The following is an 18,247-nucleotide window of genomic DNA, read 5'->3' as shown; positions in this document are numbered from 1 at the left end:
GAAGGATGGGTCAGGTCTAGCAAACCCGATATTCTTCCCACACTTGCTCATTAAATACTTCAGTTTGTCTCACTGGGGCTGGAGAGAGTAAAGGGGAGAAGAGACGTGCACATCAGTTGAGCGGGCACCCCCTGGCAGGGACCGTAGGGACCAGGAGAAAGCACCCCTCCCCCGCACGTATTCAAAGACACAGATGAAAATTGCAGGGGCCCAAAGATGGTTTTATAGATGTTTTACTACAGTGGACTTTCCTAGACATAAATTCTGACTTCTGTCTCTGACGATGTCTTTCTATGATAGGCACGGAGGAGAGAACATTCTACATCAAGGGGGGAGATGCTGATTTCTCAGAATATAACTAGGGCTTGCGGAGGGCCGATCTCATGCGATCAATGATTCATTCACTCATTTAACAAATCCTGATTAAACACCAAGGACTTTGCGGGTGCTGGGTGAGGCAGTGGCCGTGATATGGTGAGGAGACCCTCCTGAAGCTTAAGCAGAGTGGGTGAGGCAGACGTTTAAACGTGACAAGTGCCCTGGTGAGGTTGGAACAGCTTCTGGGAAAAGCTGACATTCAGCCTGAAGCCGAGGAAAATGAGCTAACTTGGTGCGGGAAGGGGGGAAAGGGAGTGAGGGAACGATCCCGGCAAAGAGGACTCTGGGAACAAAGTCTCAGAGATAGCCTGAGCGGCCAGAGGTTTCCAGCCTGAAAGTTGGAGTTCTTTGTTTCCAGTCATCTGTGGTTCACTTTGAATCCGTCTTTAAATTTTTAATTGAGAACGAATCTAATGTTTATATTTGCGTTATTTAAAAACTGTATTTGCATAAAATTGATTCCATGTGTGACTGGGTTTAATGCTGCTGCGGGGTCATTTTATTCACCGCAGTTTTGGGTTTTCTTTCTTCGTTTTATCTATGCTTTGCCTGAGGTAGATCTTAAAGCAAAATTTTACAAGAAGTTCACGTGAGAGATACATGGACTCTCCAGTTTTCTCTTAGAACTGTATCTTCATCTTTTAAAATAAAATTTAGGGATCTCACCGGGAAGCTTCTTCTTGGCCTTGGTCTTTTCTCACTCCATTTGCCCGGCGTAGAATGTCATTTCTGCACCTGCAGACGCAGGTCTTCCTTGAGCACAGGGACTTCTCCCTCTTATGGTTTTATTGATTTGTTCAATTCATCATGATCTTTTCTACAGAAAGAGAAATTAATGTGCACGACTCGGCAATTGCACATCGTCCACGCAGGCTTCTCTCCCCTCATCATCCGGGCGGGTCTCTGTTCTCTACCTCCCACGTGGGAGCTCCTCAGGGGGCTTCCACTCTGCAGGATGTATTTTCCAGCTTTGTTACATCCCCTGTTTGCTGTTTCTAATATTGATTTTAATACTTGATTATATTTTAGATTCTTTACAATCTTTTCTTAATCCACCCTGCTCTTTAAGAAGCTTCTGTATCCATCTCAATCTGCAGTAACTCAGCTCTATTTTATGGGCAGTATGGTGCAGGGGCTGAGACCATACACACAACCAGGCGGTAAGGGCCTCATCAGGCCTCTGACACTTGCTGGCTGTGTGACCGTGAATATTTTGTATAAGGTGTTACTTCGTTTCCTCCTCTGTGAAATGGGACAGTAATATGCCTATCTCCTGGGAAGACTAAGAGTCACTTCACGTAATACACGTAAGTAGTCAAGAACTTAGTTTCCCTAATTACTCTATTCTATACCTTCTTAAATTATTCAGAGTGATTATTTGGAATTTCATCCACCTATTGCTGCAGGTATCAGTATATTTTGTTAACTGATCTTTTAAGGCAGCACGTTTTACTCCATCTTAGTTTTTCTTAATTCTTTCCATAATCCACTTCCTTGCCTTCGATGCATCATTTTCATTATTAAGCTGACGTATTGGATGTGTATATTTTCTTTAGTCAAATATTTGGGAGTTTTCAGTATTTATTTAGTGGGGTCTGCTGGCCTGAGAACAGAGGTCCTGGTCATGAGCTTTTTAATGTGGATGAAGTTTAAGGTTGGCCCTGCCTAAAGCCATCTACAATTCTTCCTTTTCCAGAAGCAGGAAATGACAAGTGACAGTCCCCTGCTGACATGGCTTCCTTCCACAGCTCTGCCAGCTTCGGTTCCTGCCACTTTGTCCTTTGCAGGGTAACTACACAGCATCGCTTTTCACCATTTGACTCCCAGCTGCACTGTATGGCCCAGGGCTGTGGTCGTAGGGAGGGTAGAATGAATGAGGCCCGACAGAAGTGGCTATTCACAGAGTAGCACTCATGTGACATCTGTGAGCTGCTTTCACCCTCTTATTGAAAAAGATTTTGTGTCTTAGGGCGCCTGGGTGGCTTAGTCGGTTGAACATCCGACTTTGGCTCAGGTCATGATCTCACTGTTCTGGAGTTCGAGCCCCACATCAGGCTTGCTGCTGTCAACACAGAGCCTGCTTTGGATCCTGTCCCCCTCTCTCTGCCCCTCCCCCACTCATGCTCTCTCTTCCTCTCTCTCTCTCTGAAAAAATAAACTTTTTTTTTAAAGAAAAAGATTTTATGTCTTGAGCCAGGTGTTGCAATGGGCGAGATTCTCTGCTCTCGTGTTTTGCATCTTTTTATCTTCCTGAAGAGAAGATATAAGATAGTGGTTAAGAATTCACGGTACAGACACACATAGACCTGGGTCAGATTCCCCTGATAGCTGAATAGCCTAGGTCAAATCAACTGATCTCTTTGGACTGGAGTTTCTTCGTAATAGAGGGACATATGCTTGTCCCATATTCATGTGCGCATTTAAACTCAGGTGTTGACAAATGGCAGCTCTTACTGGCCTGAAAATCCTTTTTCAGCCAGCTCATAGCGCCCCTGTGTCCTTCCTCCAGGCTTTGGGGCTCAAGACTCAGTCTCTAGTTCTTATAGAAAGTGTGACATTAGTGAGAGGTAAGAGTATAGTCAGTGGTAGGATGACAATGGAGGTGGCAGGGAGCTAAGGGCTGATGGAGATGATCAGCTGGACCCGGGAGGGGGGCACACGATTCACCCCATAACCCAAATTCTCCAAATTCCAGAAACTGTTGAAAACTCTGCAAGACAATTTATCTCCAAGAATCCAGAACTTGGGGTGCCTGGGTGGCTCGGTCGGTTAAGCGTCCGACTTCAGCTTAGGTCATGATCTCACAGTCTGTGGGTTCGAGACCCACGTCAGGCTCTGTGCTGACAGCCAGCTCAGAGCCTGGAGCCTGTTTCAGATTCTGTATCCCCCTCTCTCTCTGACCCTCCCCTGCACACACTCTCTCTCTCTCTCAGAAATAAATTTTAAAAATACATTAAAAAAAAAAATCCAGACCTTGGTCGGTCCTGTCTTCCAGCTACTGGTCTGCCACTAACACAGCCCACTCGTGGCAACCCACATTTCTGTTACTCCTAAGTAGTGGCACTTTCTCGACTGCAGGCATCTCCATGGTTTCAGGCTTCTGCTTCCTTAATACCCTAGGCCTGGAGATCTTTTCTTTTCCTTCATTTTGGATCTTTTCTCTGATTCGTGCGGCCCTTAGGCGTAAAAGGGCTTATCTGACCAAAAGTCCTCTCTGCCATTTTTAACACCAGAACTTGATTGTCTCTGGGGGTGCTCACACCTGTAATATTTCAAATTTAATCTAACTGCCTCACTGGGGCATTTTCTTAGACAGCATCATATCTTTGTGTGTGTCTGAGAAGCATTTTTAAAACTTTTATTGTTTTAATTGAAGTGTAATTCACATACAGTGTTATAATATTAGTTTTCAGCATACCACATAATGGTTTAACAATTCTGTACATTACTCAGTGCTCATCCAGATATGTGTGCTCTTAATCCCTTTTATCAGTTTCATCCATGCCCCACACCACTTGCTTAAAAAAGAAAAACACCTTATATACTTCACCCAATACTTTTTATATATCATAAGAAGGACAGCATTCCCCTAAGAACTCTAATAGTCCTCTCCCTAAAGTATATACAGAAGCTGGGAATTCATTTCAAACAGGGCACGTGGTTCCATATACACAGTAACTATCATCCTTTCTGCTGCCCGTCTGCCGCAGGACTTCGTCTGAACGTTGGTTTGGAAATTCCCCGTGGATTCTGCAGACCGTCCTGCGGCATTTTCAGTTTCCAGTGCTGCTCACACTCTTTATCTCTGTGTTTTCATGAGGGCTGCTCAAGAATCACTAGCTGTCCAGTATCTTATCTCGGAGTCCCTCATTCACATTTACGGAATGGGTAGTTTTTGGGTTTTGAATACAAAGAAGTTCAATTTGTATAAATGTTTATAAACATCTTGATGGCTAATTCAATAATTCTTTGTATTATTACCTTCTCTTTCAGCTCAATTTTATTCTGTTTCTGAATACGGTTAGAGTTCTGGCTACCAAAATCTGGGAGACCAATGCAGTTGGGCATGACACAAAAAAGCAATACAGGTAATTCCAGGACAGGCATCCACCAGAGGAAATATTTTGGTTACTATTTAGAGTAAAGAACAGGTATTGACTGATGGGAAATGTCTCTGAGAGATAAATTTATGAATACACATTTTCATTTGGTTTAGTTACGCAGTTTATCAGAAAAGCATATATACTTTAGGGAAATCGAAGTAGTCTAAAACCTTCCTAATGTGCTTACATTTTAGGTGTTCATTAAGGATAATTTTTTTTATCTGTTCTTAGAAGATTGGGATTTTCCCATATATGATGTGACTACTCAGAAAATCTCTTGTTGATGATCTTAGCAGACAAGTTTATATTTTCTTTTCTGTGTTCATTTTTTTATGCTTATTTATTTTTGAGAGAGAGAGGGACAGAGCTCAAGTGGGAGAAAGGCAGAGAGAGAGGGAGACAGGGTCTGAAGCAGGCTCCAGGCTCTGAGCTGTCATCACAGAGCCTGATGCAGGGATGGAACTCACAAACTGTGAGATCATGGTCTGAGCTGAAGTCGGACGTTTAGCTGACTGAGCCACCTAGGCATCCCTCTGTGATCTTAAAATAATGTGTCATATCTGAAAATATCAAGAAAGTGGGTTTGCTCTATTGTTTCTAATCTGTCCATTAAACTGGCCCCTACCAAATATAAATTTTTAAGAACTTTCAAATGCACTGATTGAGCAAGACCCATTATTCAGTCTCTCATGAAGAAAAATGCAAATCGAGTGTTTATGATCGTTATCAAACTATCTTAAGGGTGTGCCCACTTTTCCCGACGATAATTTTGGAAATTCTGAATAATAACAGCCTCTATCCAGACACACATCCAGTAGTCAGGTGGATGTGGATTGATCTTTATAATCCCAAAGTAATAACTACTACTTTCTGTCTTGGATTGTTGCGAGTCTGAGACACGGAAAGGAAAAAACCATAGTCGGTATTTTGGCTCAGTGTCACAAGTGTTCTCGAGGCCCTTTGTTGAATTATTTCCCTCTACTGTGTAGGCAACATTCACTGTCAGACAGAAAAGATGACGGGTATAGACTGGAGTCTGGGATAAGACACATGGTCTGAACAAACCAGGAGCTGCAGGCTCCAATTATTTTTAATGTGCTGCAAGCGGTATTATTATAACATAAATTGTGCCTAAGAGTTTACAGTGAAAGACCTTTGCTGTATTAATATAGCCTGTCTCATGTTACATCCCACTGATGAAGACAAAGGCCAGAGGATGACAGAACAATGGAAAATGGAAAATGTAAATAGCTCTTCAGTCTTCTCCAGAAAGTGGAAAAGTACAAAGGTTTTGAAAGCTGCTTATTTCTCTAGTTCTGAATAAAAGCTCCTTACTTTTATAGCCCTAAATGATGTGAACTTGAACTCTCAAAGTTACCAAAGAGACTTGAGAAACTCTGAGGAGAACAAAGGGTGAATTATCTTAAAAAATAGATTGAATAGACAATATTTTGAGTTCATGCATCAGGAATTAGTTCTCAAAATAATGGAAGAGAAAAATTCATCAAGGATTAAAATAATCTGCTATTCAGAATTCACAACACATTTTAAAATAATCTGGGGCCCAGAAGTTTTTTAAGTTTGAAGTGATTAATTTGAACAGAGTCTAGACTAACAGTAGTCAAGGAAAGTATTTTCCAGCCAAATACATTTTTTTTTTAACAACTGAAACATACTTAGTATTCTTACCTGTGTCCAAAGTTAAAAATGTGGTGAGGAAAGGCTCGGTCTTTCTTTCTGGAGAGAAAAATGTGGGTACTTACTTGGCAGTATTTGGGAATTCAATTCAGTATTTAGTTTCTGAGGCCTTAGATAACCATGTTTTAATAGCTTCTCACTTTGTAAATAAAGAGACTTGGAAAAATGTAATTTGTGTCTCTGCCTCAGTGAAATTCTACCTATGAGGTTTAATTGAGTATTTACACTTACACTTACTCATTTTTGTTCCTTTAAACTTATATTTCATTTGGTTATTACTCTTGTCCAACAGATGTTCAAATATTCTTGCTAAAATAAAACAAAAAATATATGTATATTATATTTATATATCCAAATGGTGCATCTAAAGCAATTTTTAAACTTATTGCCATGCATATTATTCTCTGAAAGACTGAAAACATCCTTCAGCATTGAGATAGTCTCTCCTTGTGAGCATGTGTGTACCCACCAAGAAAGACTTATGAAAAGTACACGGTATCCGTTCACTGATACAGTAGCTTAAAACTGAAGTGAATTAATATAATCAGCTTTTAGGAAACTTTTTATTTTGAGATAATTATAGAATTATATGCAGTTATAGAAGTAATACAGAGATAAAATAATATATGCAAATACTGCAGAATGTAAAAATAATGCATATGTATGTGTAATGTATAATATATATACCCTTTACCCAGTTACACTCGAAAGTGACATTTTACATAACTGTAGTTCACATCAGTCATTTTTTTATTTTTTTCACATAAGTTATTTTAAAACAAGACTGGTATGTAGAAAATTAAATAATGTATTAGATTGAACAACAGGGCTAATGCATTTTAAAAAAAGTTTTTAATGTTTATATAATTTTGATAGAGAGTGCACATGAGCAAGGGAGGGACAGAGAGAGAGAGACACAGAATCTGAAGTAGGCTCCAGGCTCCGAGCTGTCAGAGCAGAGCCCGATGAGGGATTCGAACTCACAAACTGTGAGATAATGACCTGAGCCAACGTCGGATGCTTAACCCACTGAACCACCCAGACACCCCTGTACTTTTTGTTTTAAATTACAACTCCGTCCCCTTGCAAAGTAAGAAAGATTGCCAAGACTGAAAGAACATGAGCTATGAGAAATGCAACATTCAATGGAAAAGAACATTGGAATGTTTTGGTTAATTTGGCTTTCCATTCAATATTAGACAAAACTCATATTTATTGTTTATTATTTCTGGAATAAATTCAACCAATGTCTATTATACAGTATGATAGTAAAGAGGGCAGCTTTTAAGGCTGAATCCTATACTCATTGTCTGGTTTTAGGCAAATACTTTCCTTTTCCGAGCCTCTATCCTTCTCTGGATATGGGGTGGTAATGGCTCTTATGTGGTTGGCCGAATAGGAGGAGGCAGCCTGTATGGGATGCGCCAGGGGTGTGATAGGCAAGAGCTTCATTGACGGAGTGCCCTTTTTGTGCCATGCAAGAATTCAAAGCATAAGAAGACATGGTTTCTGTCTGCCAGGAAATTTGAGTGATGAGAGAGAGAGAGAGAGAGAGATTAAACAAAGTGAGGACAGTACCAGTAGAAATGCACTTACAGTGTTAGGTGTATAGAAAAAAGGGAAAGATTAATTCAAGCTCAAGAGGGATCGAAATAGTAGTTTTTTAAAAAAACTAAGTTGACTCTTAAAGAAAGTTGGGATCTTCCAACACTTTCCACCTGGAGAGAGAGCTATTGCAAGAATTGAGTATATATTTTCTAAATAGGACACTGAGTCCAACCAACCATTTGATTTCTTTATATTCCTCTCATGGCTTTGCCCTTGAGCTTTGCCATGGCTGCCAAGGGCAAAGCCACCACATTTCCAGCAAGCTGGAAGGCCACGTTCAGTTGGTGCACCCCGATCATCTCATTAGACAGCTGTGCCTTTTCAGAGCCGGGCTGCAAAGATGTACAGTGCGCATGAGTGAGCAGATGGACGCTGAACAAATCAGTACCCACGATTGTGGAATGACTTTATGTGAGTGGGAAAATCCATTTTGTAAATGAACAGAAAGACAAATGTATACATTGGCCTGGTACATGCCCCTGCTTCAGCTTGCTCACCGACATGGAAGAATACATTTTAAGAGAGGATGCGACTGTAACTCTTCGACAATATAAATGAACACACATCAAAGATTTTATTTAACTCATGAATGAAGGAACTGATAAGATATTGCAGATGCCTAAAAGGGAATTATGAAGGCTGAAATGAACTTACAAATGGATGCAAATTAGTAAAACTTGTTAATATCCACAAGGCTGTAATTAGTGACATTCCACTGGACACAATTTACATGTCTATGGACAGGAATTATTTGCACTGCTTGGTGCACAGATTTCTAAGATGCATCCTCCCGCCACTCCCCCTCCCCCAACCCCTGCCCTACCAAGATTATCTTCCCTGGCTTACCTGCCTGTATGATCCTCATCTCCCCTAACCTTTCTTGAGCAAGACCTGTGATAGGATAGTTTCTCCCTTTGCTTAGGTTACGTTATATGGCCAAGGTGCTGGGGTAGTAACTCCTGTGGGTGGCAGCCTAGAGAGAGATCCTTCTTCTGGCTTTGAAGAAGTAATCTGACATGTTGTGAAGGCACGTGGCTAGGACCTGAGGACAGTCTGAGGGCGGCTTGTAGGCACTGAATGATCCCTGGCCGTCAGCCAGCTTCCCCCTCCTACAGCTTCAAGGAGCTGAGGTCTGCTATCAGTATGCATAAACTTGGAGAAGAGCCCTGAGGTCCAGATGAGAACACAATCCTGGTGGCTGACACCTTGATTTTGGCCTTGTGACACCCTGAGCAGAAGACCTATATACATCATGCCTGGACTTGGGCCATACAGAAACTGAGAGCGAATAAATAGAATTTTGTTTATGTCACTAGATTTGTGATAATTTGTTACATAGCAATAGAAAATGAATTCAATTATCATGTTTTCTATAAATTAACTTTTATCTCTACAGAGTTGTAAAAGAGCCAGGTCATAGAAAAAGAGAGAGAAAACCCAGATGGCTGAGCTAGCAGGATTCCCACTAAATTGCAGCCTTTGACAACTGTTTCTTGCTCTGCTTTGAACCAAATTGTCCCTAAAGTTTTACATTTGTGATCATTTTACAATGTGTTGCATTTTTCTTCTTTTCCTTTCATTTTCTTCCCTTCCCTTCCCTTCCCTCCCCTCCCCTCCCCTCCCCTTCTCTCTCTCTCTCTTTCTTTCTTTCTTTCTTTCTTTCTTTCTTTCTTTCTTTCTTTCTTTCTTTCTTTCTGTCTCTCTCTCTCTCTCTCTCTCTCTTTCCTGTTTTAACCTAGTTTTTGGCTCCTCATCACACACAATAGGAACAATCAAAATTAGCTTGATTTTGAGAATGGTCTCCATGAGTATTTCTCCATTCATCTTAAAAATAATACTTTTTTAATTTAATGTTTATTTATTTTGAGAGAGAGAGACAGAGCACTAGCAAGGGTGGGGCAGAGAGAGAGACAGAATCTGAAGCAGGCTCCAGGCTCTGAGCTGTCATCACAGAGCCTGACGTGGCATTTGAACTCATAAGCCATGAGATCATGACCTGACCCGAAGTTGGGCAGTCAACCAACTAAGCCACCCAGGCACCCTTATCCATTCATCTTAAAAGAGGAAATGCAATTTCCTTTTCAGGGTCATGTTAAGCAAGACTTGTAAAATTCTGCAAATGTAGTTAGTGCTGTCCCCCTTTATCTGATTAGACTGAACTATGATGTCATGAAGTTACTCACAGTGTCTTGCTTATTTATGCAGTGATGGAAAGAGTAGTCACTTGTGAGGATTCAGGAGGACAGGCATATCTCAAGGAGCCTCTGAAAGTTGGAAGGATTAGTTAGGTAAGACCCATTGTCTTACTAGGGATGGTGCCTGGAATGAAACAGACTTTAGGTAGAATTTTCAAATGAAGTAGACTGTAGATGAGTCAAAGTATGAAGTGTGGGGCTGGAACAGCACAAGGGAGAGCCCGTAGGCCACTGGGCAAACTGTGAGTATGAGGCAGAGCAGACAGCTCTGAGACAAGAGGAGCAGACAGTCGAGGCACTACTGGGAGATACGAGAGGCAGAGGAGAATGAGATGGGACACATGTGCAACTCCAAACGTCCAAGTGAGGCATTTCCAGATGATTTGTGAGGCACCCAGATCCTGCAAGAGCTGAGAAGATAGTTATGATACGAAAGTGGATTTGTCTGGAAGATGATCCCTATGAAAGCCTTAGACTATTATCGCTCTTCTAAACTTCTGGGCCCCGTGACCTCATTTTAGAGAACAGAAAACTGAATCCCAATCACTCAGGAAGTTAATGGCAAATCTGGAATGTGAATCCAGTTTTGTTTAGTTTCAGTCCAGTGTGATCTCTACTTTCCCACACTGTTTATTTCCAAGAAGAAAGCTAGGTAAGTATATAAGTAAGTAAACAAATGAAGAAGGGAGGGAGGGAGGGAGGGAGGGAGGGAGGAAGGAAGAAAAGTAGCCATAGAAGAGACCAGTAAGAATGGGAGAAGGTTACAATTGTTTGAGATTACTGGGGCATAAATGATTTGCGAAGAAGGAAATATTTGAGGAATAGAAGAAGCCAGATTTGGCAGATTCTTGGATAAAAAACACAAAGGAACCCCTTCCCCCCCAACCCCCAAACCAAATACCAGAAAATGATGTGTTTGGGTGTACTAGCTATCTACTGTGCAGATGAATTACCACAAACATAAGTGGCTTAAAGCAACACACTTGCTATTTTAACATTTCTGTAGGTCAGGAATCTGGGCATGGTTCAGATGGACCCCCTCCTTCAGGATCTTTTATAAGGGTCAACTGAAATGTCAGTCAGGGCTGCAGTCTTATCTTAAGGCTGGACTGGGGAAGAATCCACTTCCAAGCTTATGAGATTGTTGACAGAATTCGGCTTTTTACTGGCTGTTGGCTGATGCCACCTCACCTTGCCACATGGGCCATTAGGTAGAGTAGCTCACAACATGGTTTCTTGCTTCATTGGGCCAAACAAGGGAGAGGGTTTGCTATTAAGATGAAAGTTACAATCTTACGAAATATCATCACTGAAGTGACATCCCATCATTTTGGCGGTAGTCTGTCAGTTAGAAACAAGTCCTAGACCAAGATGGTCTACACTTAAGGGAAGAGGATTAACAAGAATATAAATGGTAGGTGGGGAATCACTGGGAGCTGTTTTAGAGCCAACCAACATACTGGAAACCTGGGGTTCCTCCAAATACACAAGAAACTGTATATGAAGAAGTAGTTAAGGGAAATAAAGTCAAATTGCTTAGCTTGCAAAATAAAGGTACAACACCTAGAACTGTAGATAATTTGGAGAATATTTAAAGACAGCAAAAAATATTGACCATTTGCTGCTCACAAGAAAATATGAAATGATTAATGGAGATCCAACTGAAGAAGAATCTAGGGAGTAGTTAATTTTATTTTAATTAATTAAAATTTTTTAAAATGTGTATTTATATTAGAGAGAGAGAGGGACCAAGGGGTCCCTCGGGAGAGGGGTGGAGAGAAGGAGATAGAATCTGAAGCAGACTATAGGCTCTTAGCTGTCAGCACAGAGCCTGGAGCCTGACTCAGGGCTTGAACTCTTGAGCTGAGCCATGAGATCATGACCTGAGCCAAAATTAAACGTTGGATGCTTAACTGACTGAGCTATCCACACACCCTGGGAGTAGTTAGTTTTAAAATGAACAAAACAAATAAAAATGTGGTCTGTGAAAAGTAAAGACATTTGACATGAATGGGAGTGATATTTATTTAAGTCTCAAACATAGAAGTTAAAGTAAATTTAGGACAGAAACAAAGGGCATTTCATAGCTTTATGACAATACTCTCTGTTAGTCCAGGAGAGTAAGGGATGATAATCATGGGAAGTGAGAATAAACAATTGGATTTCGTCTAACAAATTCAGCTTTTTAAAAAAGTACTGTTTTCCCTTAAGCTTTTCTCAATGTCTCTCAAGCTTGAATTAATCTTTCCCTTTTTTCTATTTAGTATAAATGTGACAGGAAAAGGAGGGAAGGGGAAAAAATGTAACAGAAGCCACAGTGTCCGAAAAGACGGGGAATTCAGCCTCTGCTAAACTTGGTCCCTCCCCTCCCCCCTCCTCCCTCTTCCCTTCCCCCACCCCCCACAAGCCGTCGCCAAGGATGGACGCTCTAAGTTGATTAATAGAAAGGTTTCTTTCAGGAAACTTGCCAAATCGACCCTGGTCCTGGTGCTGGTGTTCGGAGTGCACTACATCGTATTCCTGTGCCTGCCTCACTCCTTCGCCGGCCTGGGCTGGGAGGTCCGCATGCACTGTGAGCTCTTCTTCAATTCCTTTCAGGTAGGTAGGTAGCCCTGGCTCCTGCATTTTGGTAACAACCCAGTCCCCAACCCCCATCCCCCACCCCCACTTGCAACGAACTTTTTTCTCTGCCCCTCTCTGGCTCTAATGCACCTGTCTCCTGAGGGCCACGAAAGGGCATTATTCTCTGGAGCCTGTGCTTTTAACCTCTGCCCACAGCAGGGGCTGCTTCTCGCCAACAAGCCTGGGCAGTGAGACAAGAAAGCATATTCCTGTAAAATAATGGAACACGTGCAGAGCAGGGACTTCTGCATGGGTGTATGGAAAATAAACCAAAGCCAATGAAAAAGAAGGCAGGGAGGAGGCAAAAAAGGGAAAGGGAGACGAAAAAGGAGAGGTATCTGCTACACGTTTTAACTCATTGGAAAATCCAATTACCACCATCCCACCATCGCTCACGTGGCCCACAGCAGACACCTCCCTCCTCCCGGGCCCTCACTCGCTGCACCTCCTGCCCCTTAAATCTAGTCTCCCTGACATCGTCTGGAAGATCTTAAAAATAAATTTGATTGTGTCACTTACCTACCGGAAGTACCCAGAGGTTTCCCATTGCACTCAGAGTAAAATCCAAATGCCATTTGCTGGTGTGCACAGCCCTGTGTGGCAGGGACCCTGACTGACTGTGACTTCACATCACATGGTGCTTCCTGTCACCCACTGAGTTTGAGTCACACTCGTGCTTCCACACTTTCTGTTCCTCAAACTCATTCCCATGTCAGGGGCTTATACTCGCTGTTCCCTTTGTCTGGAAAGCTCTCCCCCCGCCACCCCTAATATTCACAAGGTCTGGCTTCTTCTTGTCTCTCAAACCAGCTTAAACGCCATCTCTTCAAAGCGCTCTTCATTGAGTTGCCCATTCAGTTTACCGTCCCCATTCTTCTCTTTCACACCACTTGTTTTGCCTGCATAGCTTTTATTATCTTAAGTTTTTCCAGCGTGGCTAGGTGTTTATGTTTTACCCATCTGTATTTCCTTCTAGAATGTAAGCTCTAAGGGAACAGGGACCCGGTCTGTCTTGATTGAATTGTTCACCCCTGGCGTGCTGAGCAGTTTGCACTGTAGAGGCTCAATAAATACTTTTGAATGAGTGACACAAAACGTTTCTTTGTCTTCTTACCATATAATAGCCCGTGCCTGTGGTTTCCAGCATTTACAATGTATACATATCTCGTCCCAACCAGGAACTATTCTGTGATCCTTGAGTGACCACATAAATGAAGCTAATAAAATAGGAATCAGTTCTTTGTGACTCTCGGAGTGTTTTACTCAGTTACTTGTTTGGTTCAGCTGACACCGAGGAAAGATCTCAGGCAAATATAATATATACTTAAAGATTTGGAAACATCGGGAGAGAGTAGTTCATATAATTTTCTGAAGGAATCATAGACAACCTAGTTTTTCAATTATGTATTTTGACACAAGCAAGGCACGTCAGTGCTATGATCTTCATGCCTTGTCAGCATGCTAACATTCTCTTTTGTTCCCTAGGGTTTCTTTGTGTCTATCATCTACTGCTACTGCAATGGGGAGGTAGGTTTGAAGAATGCCCCGACACTGCACAGTGTAGCTTCGAGTAAGCTTGTAAATGGCCATCACGGTGTGACCGGCATCTCTTTACAATCCCCAGGAACTATAGGAAAAAATGAGCAGGGAGAAAGGAGATATTTCAATCATAAATTATTTTGAGAAAGCAAGAATGAATGTAAATAAGCTAAAGCCTTCCCGTAGCATTTTTCAATGTTAATTCAGTTGCAAACCCTGATATCAGAAAAACAAACAACAAAACAACAAAACCAAAAACCATGCAACTTGTTGGAATGTAAATCGATGCTTGGAAGGACAATGAATTTCATATTCCAGTTAATACGTAACCTTATATTCAATTTCCAGTTCCATAAGAAACTAAAAAATACGTTTTCTTGGGAAAGCCCATGAGAATATTTTTATATTTTTAAAACCACACATGGTAACAGGACACTTTGAGTTCACTGAGGGGTTGGCTGGAGAGAATTAGCCATACTGTTCTTTTAGGTGACATCAGCTTACCAGGTTTCCACTGCTTTCCATGGAACTTCCAACTAAGCTCTCCTCTGGTAAGTGGCAATAGCAGTAGAACTGAATCTTCAACCACGATCTTGGAGGCAAGAGCCCCACCCTATTAGGAATGTATTTGCAGTGGCTGCTTTCCGTGGTGCCAGCCTCTTTCCCATTTTGGCCTCCTTCAGCACGCCTGTGCAAAGTCATAGTGTTACATTTCAAGTCGAGTACTTCCACGCCGTTCCTCAGACACAGCTGGCATTATTTCTCTTCCCTCCTCTTCCACCCAGAATCCTCTTTTCTCTCTCCCACAAGTCAGATGCTTCTATGGGCTGCATTTCAGCTTCTATTAAAATACTCATCTTGGACAAGTCCCTTTACCTCTCTCGAAGCCAGTAATAACACCTAGAGGTTTTGGGGGGGGTTGAGAGAGAATGTGCACATCACGTCCTTGGCACACAGTGGAAACTCAGCGATTACTGTCCCCGAAGGGCAAACATCCATCTAACGAGGCTTCAGGGCTCCCTGATGGTTTCTGACGGACAGTGTTTCCTGCCACTCAGGTTCAGTCGGAGGTGAAGAAGTTGTGGAGCCGGTGGAACGTTTCCATCGACTGGAAAAGGACGCCCCCATGCGGCGGCCACCGATACGGCTCCGTGCTCACCACCTTGACCCACAGCACCAGCAGCCAGTCGCAGGTGGCGGCCAGCGCTCGCATGGTGCTCATCTCTGGCAAAGCCACCAAGGCAGCCGGCCGCCAGCCCGACAGCCACGTGACGTTACCCGGCTATGTCTGGAGTAACTCGGAGCAGGACTGCCTGCCACACTTGATCCATGAGGAGACCAAGGAAGGTGACGCGAGGCGAGGAGGTGAGATTGCCATGGCGGAGTCTCCCAGGCTGTTGGAATTGAACGCAGACCCTGAAGGAAGCAGAGGAGAAAACGAGGATGTTCTCTGAGTCAACATCTCTGATCCCTCCGGTTGTGTGAGAGAAGCTTGGCTGGCCTTCCTCTGCTCGCGCCCCAGAACTGAAAATTCAGGGTTCATCCCGTTACTTCGCAAAACTGTTCAGGTTGCATGAATTTGATCCTATACGTACAAAAGACACAAAAGAGGAAGTGTCAGTGGAGTAGTTTATTGTTTTATTTTGGCATCAGGTTCTCTTCCAAGTTGTGTGATGCTTGCTCTGTGATTGTTCATTTTTCTGCTACTTTTGGGTAGAAAATGTTTCACTTCCTTGGCGCTGGTTTTCTGTCGCAAATATCACCCTACTTATCATAGAGATCATTCGGTCTGTGTCGTTTCCCTTTTAAGAAATTAGCATTCTGTTTTTCTCTTTCTCCTTTTAAGGTACTTCTACCATTGCATTTCTTTTGTGGATGCATGGGAGTAATTAGGGTCTGAAAATGTACGTTTCAAGATGAGCTAAGAACATGCAGACACTGGAAAGTAAGGGGCTTGGCTCTGATAAGATAATACATTTGCGACAGATTTGTTTCTTTCTAGGAACAAGGAGAATTACTGAAAAAAAGTGTTGTGCATCTTCCTTCTTTTGAATGTCTCCTCTGTGACCAGCCAAATCTCAGGTCTTCACTCCTCTGTAAACCTTGACATGTTACACGGTTTTTCTCCGTGGGTTTGTGCCCACAGACTGATCGTATTTGTAGTCATTTGTATCGCTGGTAAGGCACACTGCATCCGTGCCTTTTTGTTCTTTGTTCTATTGCTGTATTCCAAATGGCATGTGGGATAAATTAAAAGTGTGTTTTAAAAATCCATTTTGGGTCCCTTTTAAAATTTTTCCCTCAGCCTCTAACTTTGTTTTTGAGAACCAACCCAACATTCTTTCTTCAAATCTACGGAGATCAGCATGTAACTCCAGCACTTTCCTGAACTTGAAACTTCAGTATGTTGCAGCAGTGAGACATTTACTGAGTGTATGTTCGGTACCTGACATCCCACTGGTTTTTATTTACCAGAATTAACTTATTTAATCCTCACTACAAACTCAGGGTTAAGTTGTATCACTGTCACCGTTTTTACAGAGGGCAATGGACTCACCGAGGTGGAGTAACTTGCCCAAAAGTCGCACAGCTAGTCATGACAGAATGTGGTTTCAGATACAGATCTACAGACTTCAAGTCCCCTGTTCATACCATTATGCTCTGCTGTCACCAATATACATGTTGCCCATCAATCAATCAAAACATTCGATTAATTTCTTCTGGCTAGAGAGTGCTTAAGAACTCTTATTATGTTTTAGCCCCTGACCTTCATGAAGATTCCACCGTAGTGGGGGAGACAAATATATGTGGGAAATGAAATATTACAGAGCAATGATGTGTTTCTAAGTGAAACACTGCAGGTCAAGCTGATGTGTCTCATTTTGCTGAATGATTGAACCAACGTGCCACCAGTGTCATGATGAATAAGGTAGGTGAGGCCCGCACACCTTCTTCAAAAATATTATACTTACCCGCTATGGTCATTCTTGCCTTCCTCTTCTGTGCCACACAGAGGTGATTTCCTTCTCATCCTGTTGCAGATTCGATTTATCTGCTTCTACGCTTTAATGTCACACACCATGCTCTCTCCTTGTCGGCAGAGAACCGTCACGGACTGAGAGATTCAGTTCTATAGCTAGTTTCCTGCAAGTCTTCATAAAGTCACTTAACTTCATCTGTAGGTTTTCTATCTTTAAAATGAAGATGAGGGCCCTGGGTGGCTCAGTCGATTAAGCGTCAGACTCTTCTTTTCAGCTCAGGTCCTGATCTCTGGTTCATAAGATGGAGCCCTATGTTGGGCTCTGGGCTGACAGCATGGAGCCTGCTTAGGATTCTCTCTCTCTCTCTCTCTCTCTCTCTCTCTCTCTGCCCCTCCCCTGCCTGTGTGCTCTCTCTCTCAAAAGTAATAAACTTAAAAAAATGAACTCTTTAAAAAATAAAATGAAGAGAAAAGTTCTGATAAGAAAAATCATATATTGAAAGCACTTTATAACATACAAATATCATACAAATACTTGCTTTAGGTTGTTATATTATAATTTCAAGTTAAAATCTGGCTTTGCCCCATTATAAAAGACCTCCTTGGTCGGTGCAACATAGTAACTTTTAGAATATATAGATTTTGATAATATGGAAAATATTAAGAGTTCTTACTTTCTAAGCCAGCCCCACATTCTAAAGTTATGTCACTTGGGGTGCCTGGGGGTCTCAGTCGGTTAAGTATCTGACTTCGGCTCAAGTCATGATCTCACGGTTCACAAGTTCAAGCCCTGCATCAGGCTCTGTGCTGACAGCTCAGAGCCTGGAGCCTACTTCGGATTCTGCGTCTCCCTCTCTGTCTCTCTCTGCCCCCCACCGCACCAACCCCCGCTTGCACTCTGTCTCTCTCTCTCTCTCAAAATTAAATAAACATTAAAAAATTCTAAAGCTACGTCCCTACTTCTTTATGTTAACAAGTGTGAGTATAATCCTGAGAGTAACTGAAGTTTTATTTTTTAAATTTTTTAATTTAAAAAAAATGTTTACTTATTTATTTTTGAGAGAGAGAGTGCACAAGCAGGGCAGGGACAGAGAGAGAGAGGGAGACACAGAATCCAAAGAAGG

General features: G+C 42.1%; 1 protein-coding gene across 1 annotated transcript in view; it reads left to right on the top strand.

Moving 5' to 3' along the window:
- The window catches only part of PTH2R (parathyroid hormone 2 receptor), an 85,288-nt gene extending 68,906 nt beyond the window's left edge, over positions 1 to 16,382 (top strand). The window contains exons 10-13 of the mRNA XM_039240661.1: positions 4,372 to 4,466; positions 12,442 to 12,580; positions 14,090 to 14,131; positions 15,202 to 16,382. Coding sequence (XP_039096592.1) covers positions 4,372 to 4,466; positions 12,442 to 12,580; positions 14,090 to 14,131; positions 15,202 to 15,597 — 672 coding nt within the window. The 3' untranslated portion in view covers positions 15,598 to 16,382. The remainder of the gene's footprint in view (positions 1 to 4,371; positions 4,467 to 12,441; positions 12,581 to 14,089; positions 14,132 to 15,201) is intronic.
- The last annotated feature ends 1,865 nt before the right edge of the window (positions 16,383 to 18,247 follow it).

The sequence above is a fragment of the Hyaena hyaena genome, unplaced genomic scaffold (genome assembly GCF_003009895.1).
Source record: "Hyaena hyaena isolate Hyena2069 unplaced genomic scaffold, ASM300989v1 scaffold_180, whole genome shotgun sequence".
Lineage (NCBI taxonomy): Eukaryota > Metazoa > Chordata > Mammalia > Carnivora > Hyaenidae > Hyaena > Hyaena hyaena.
This window is presented reverse-complemented; position numbering and strand designations above follow the sequence as displayed.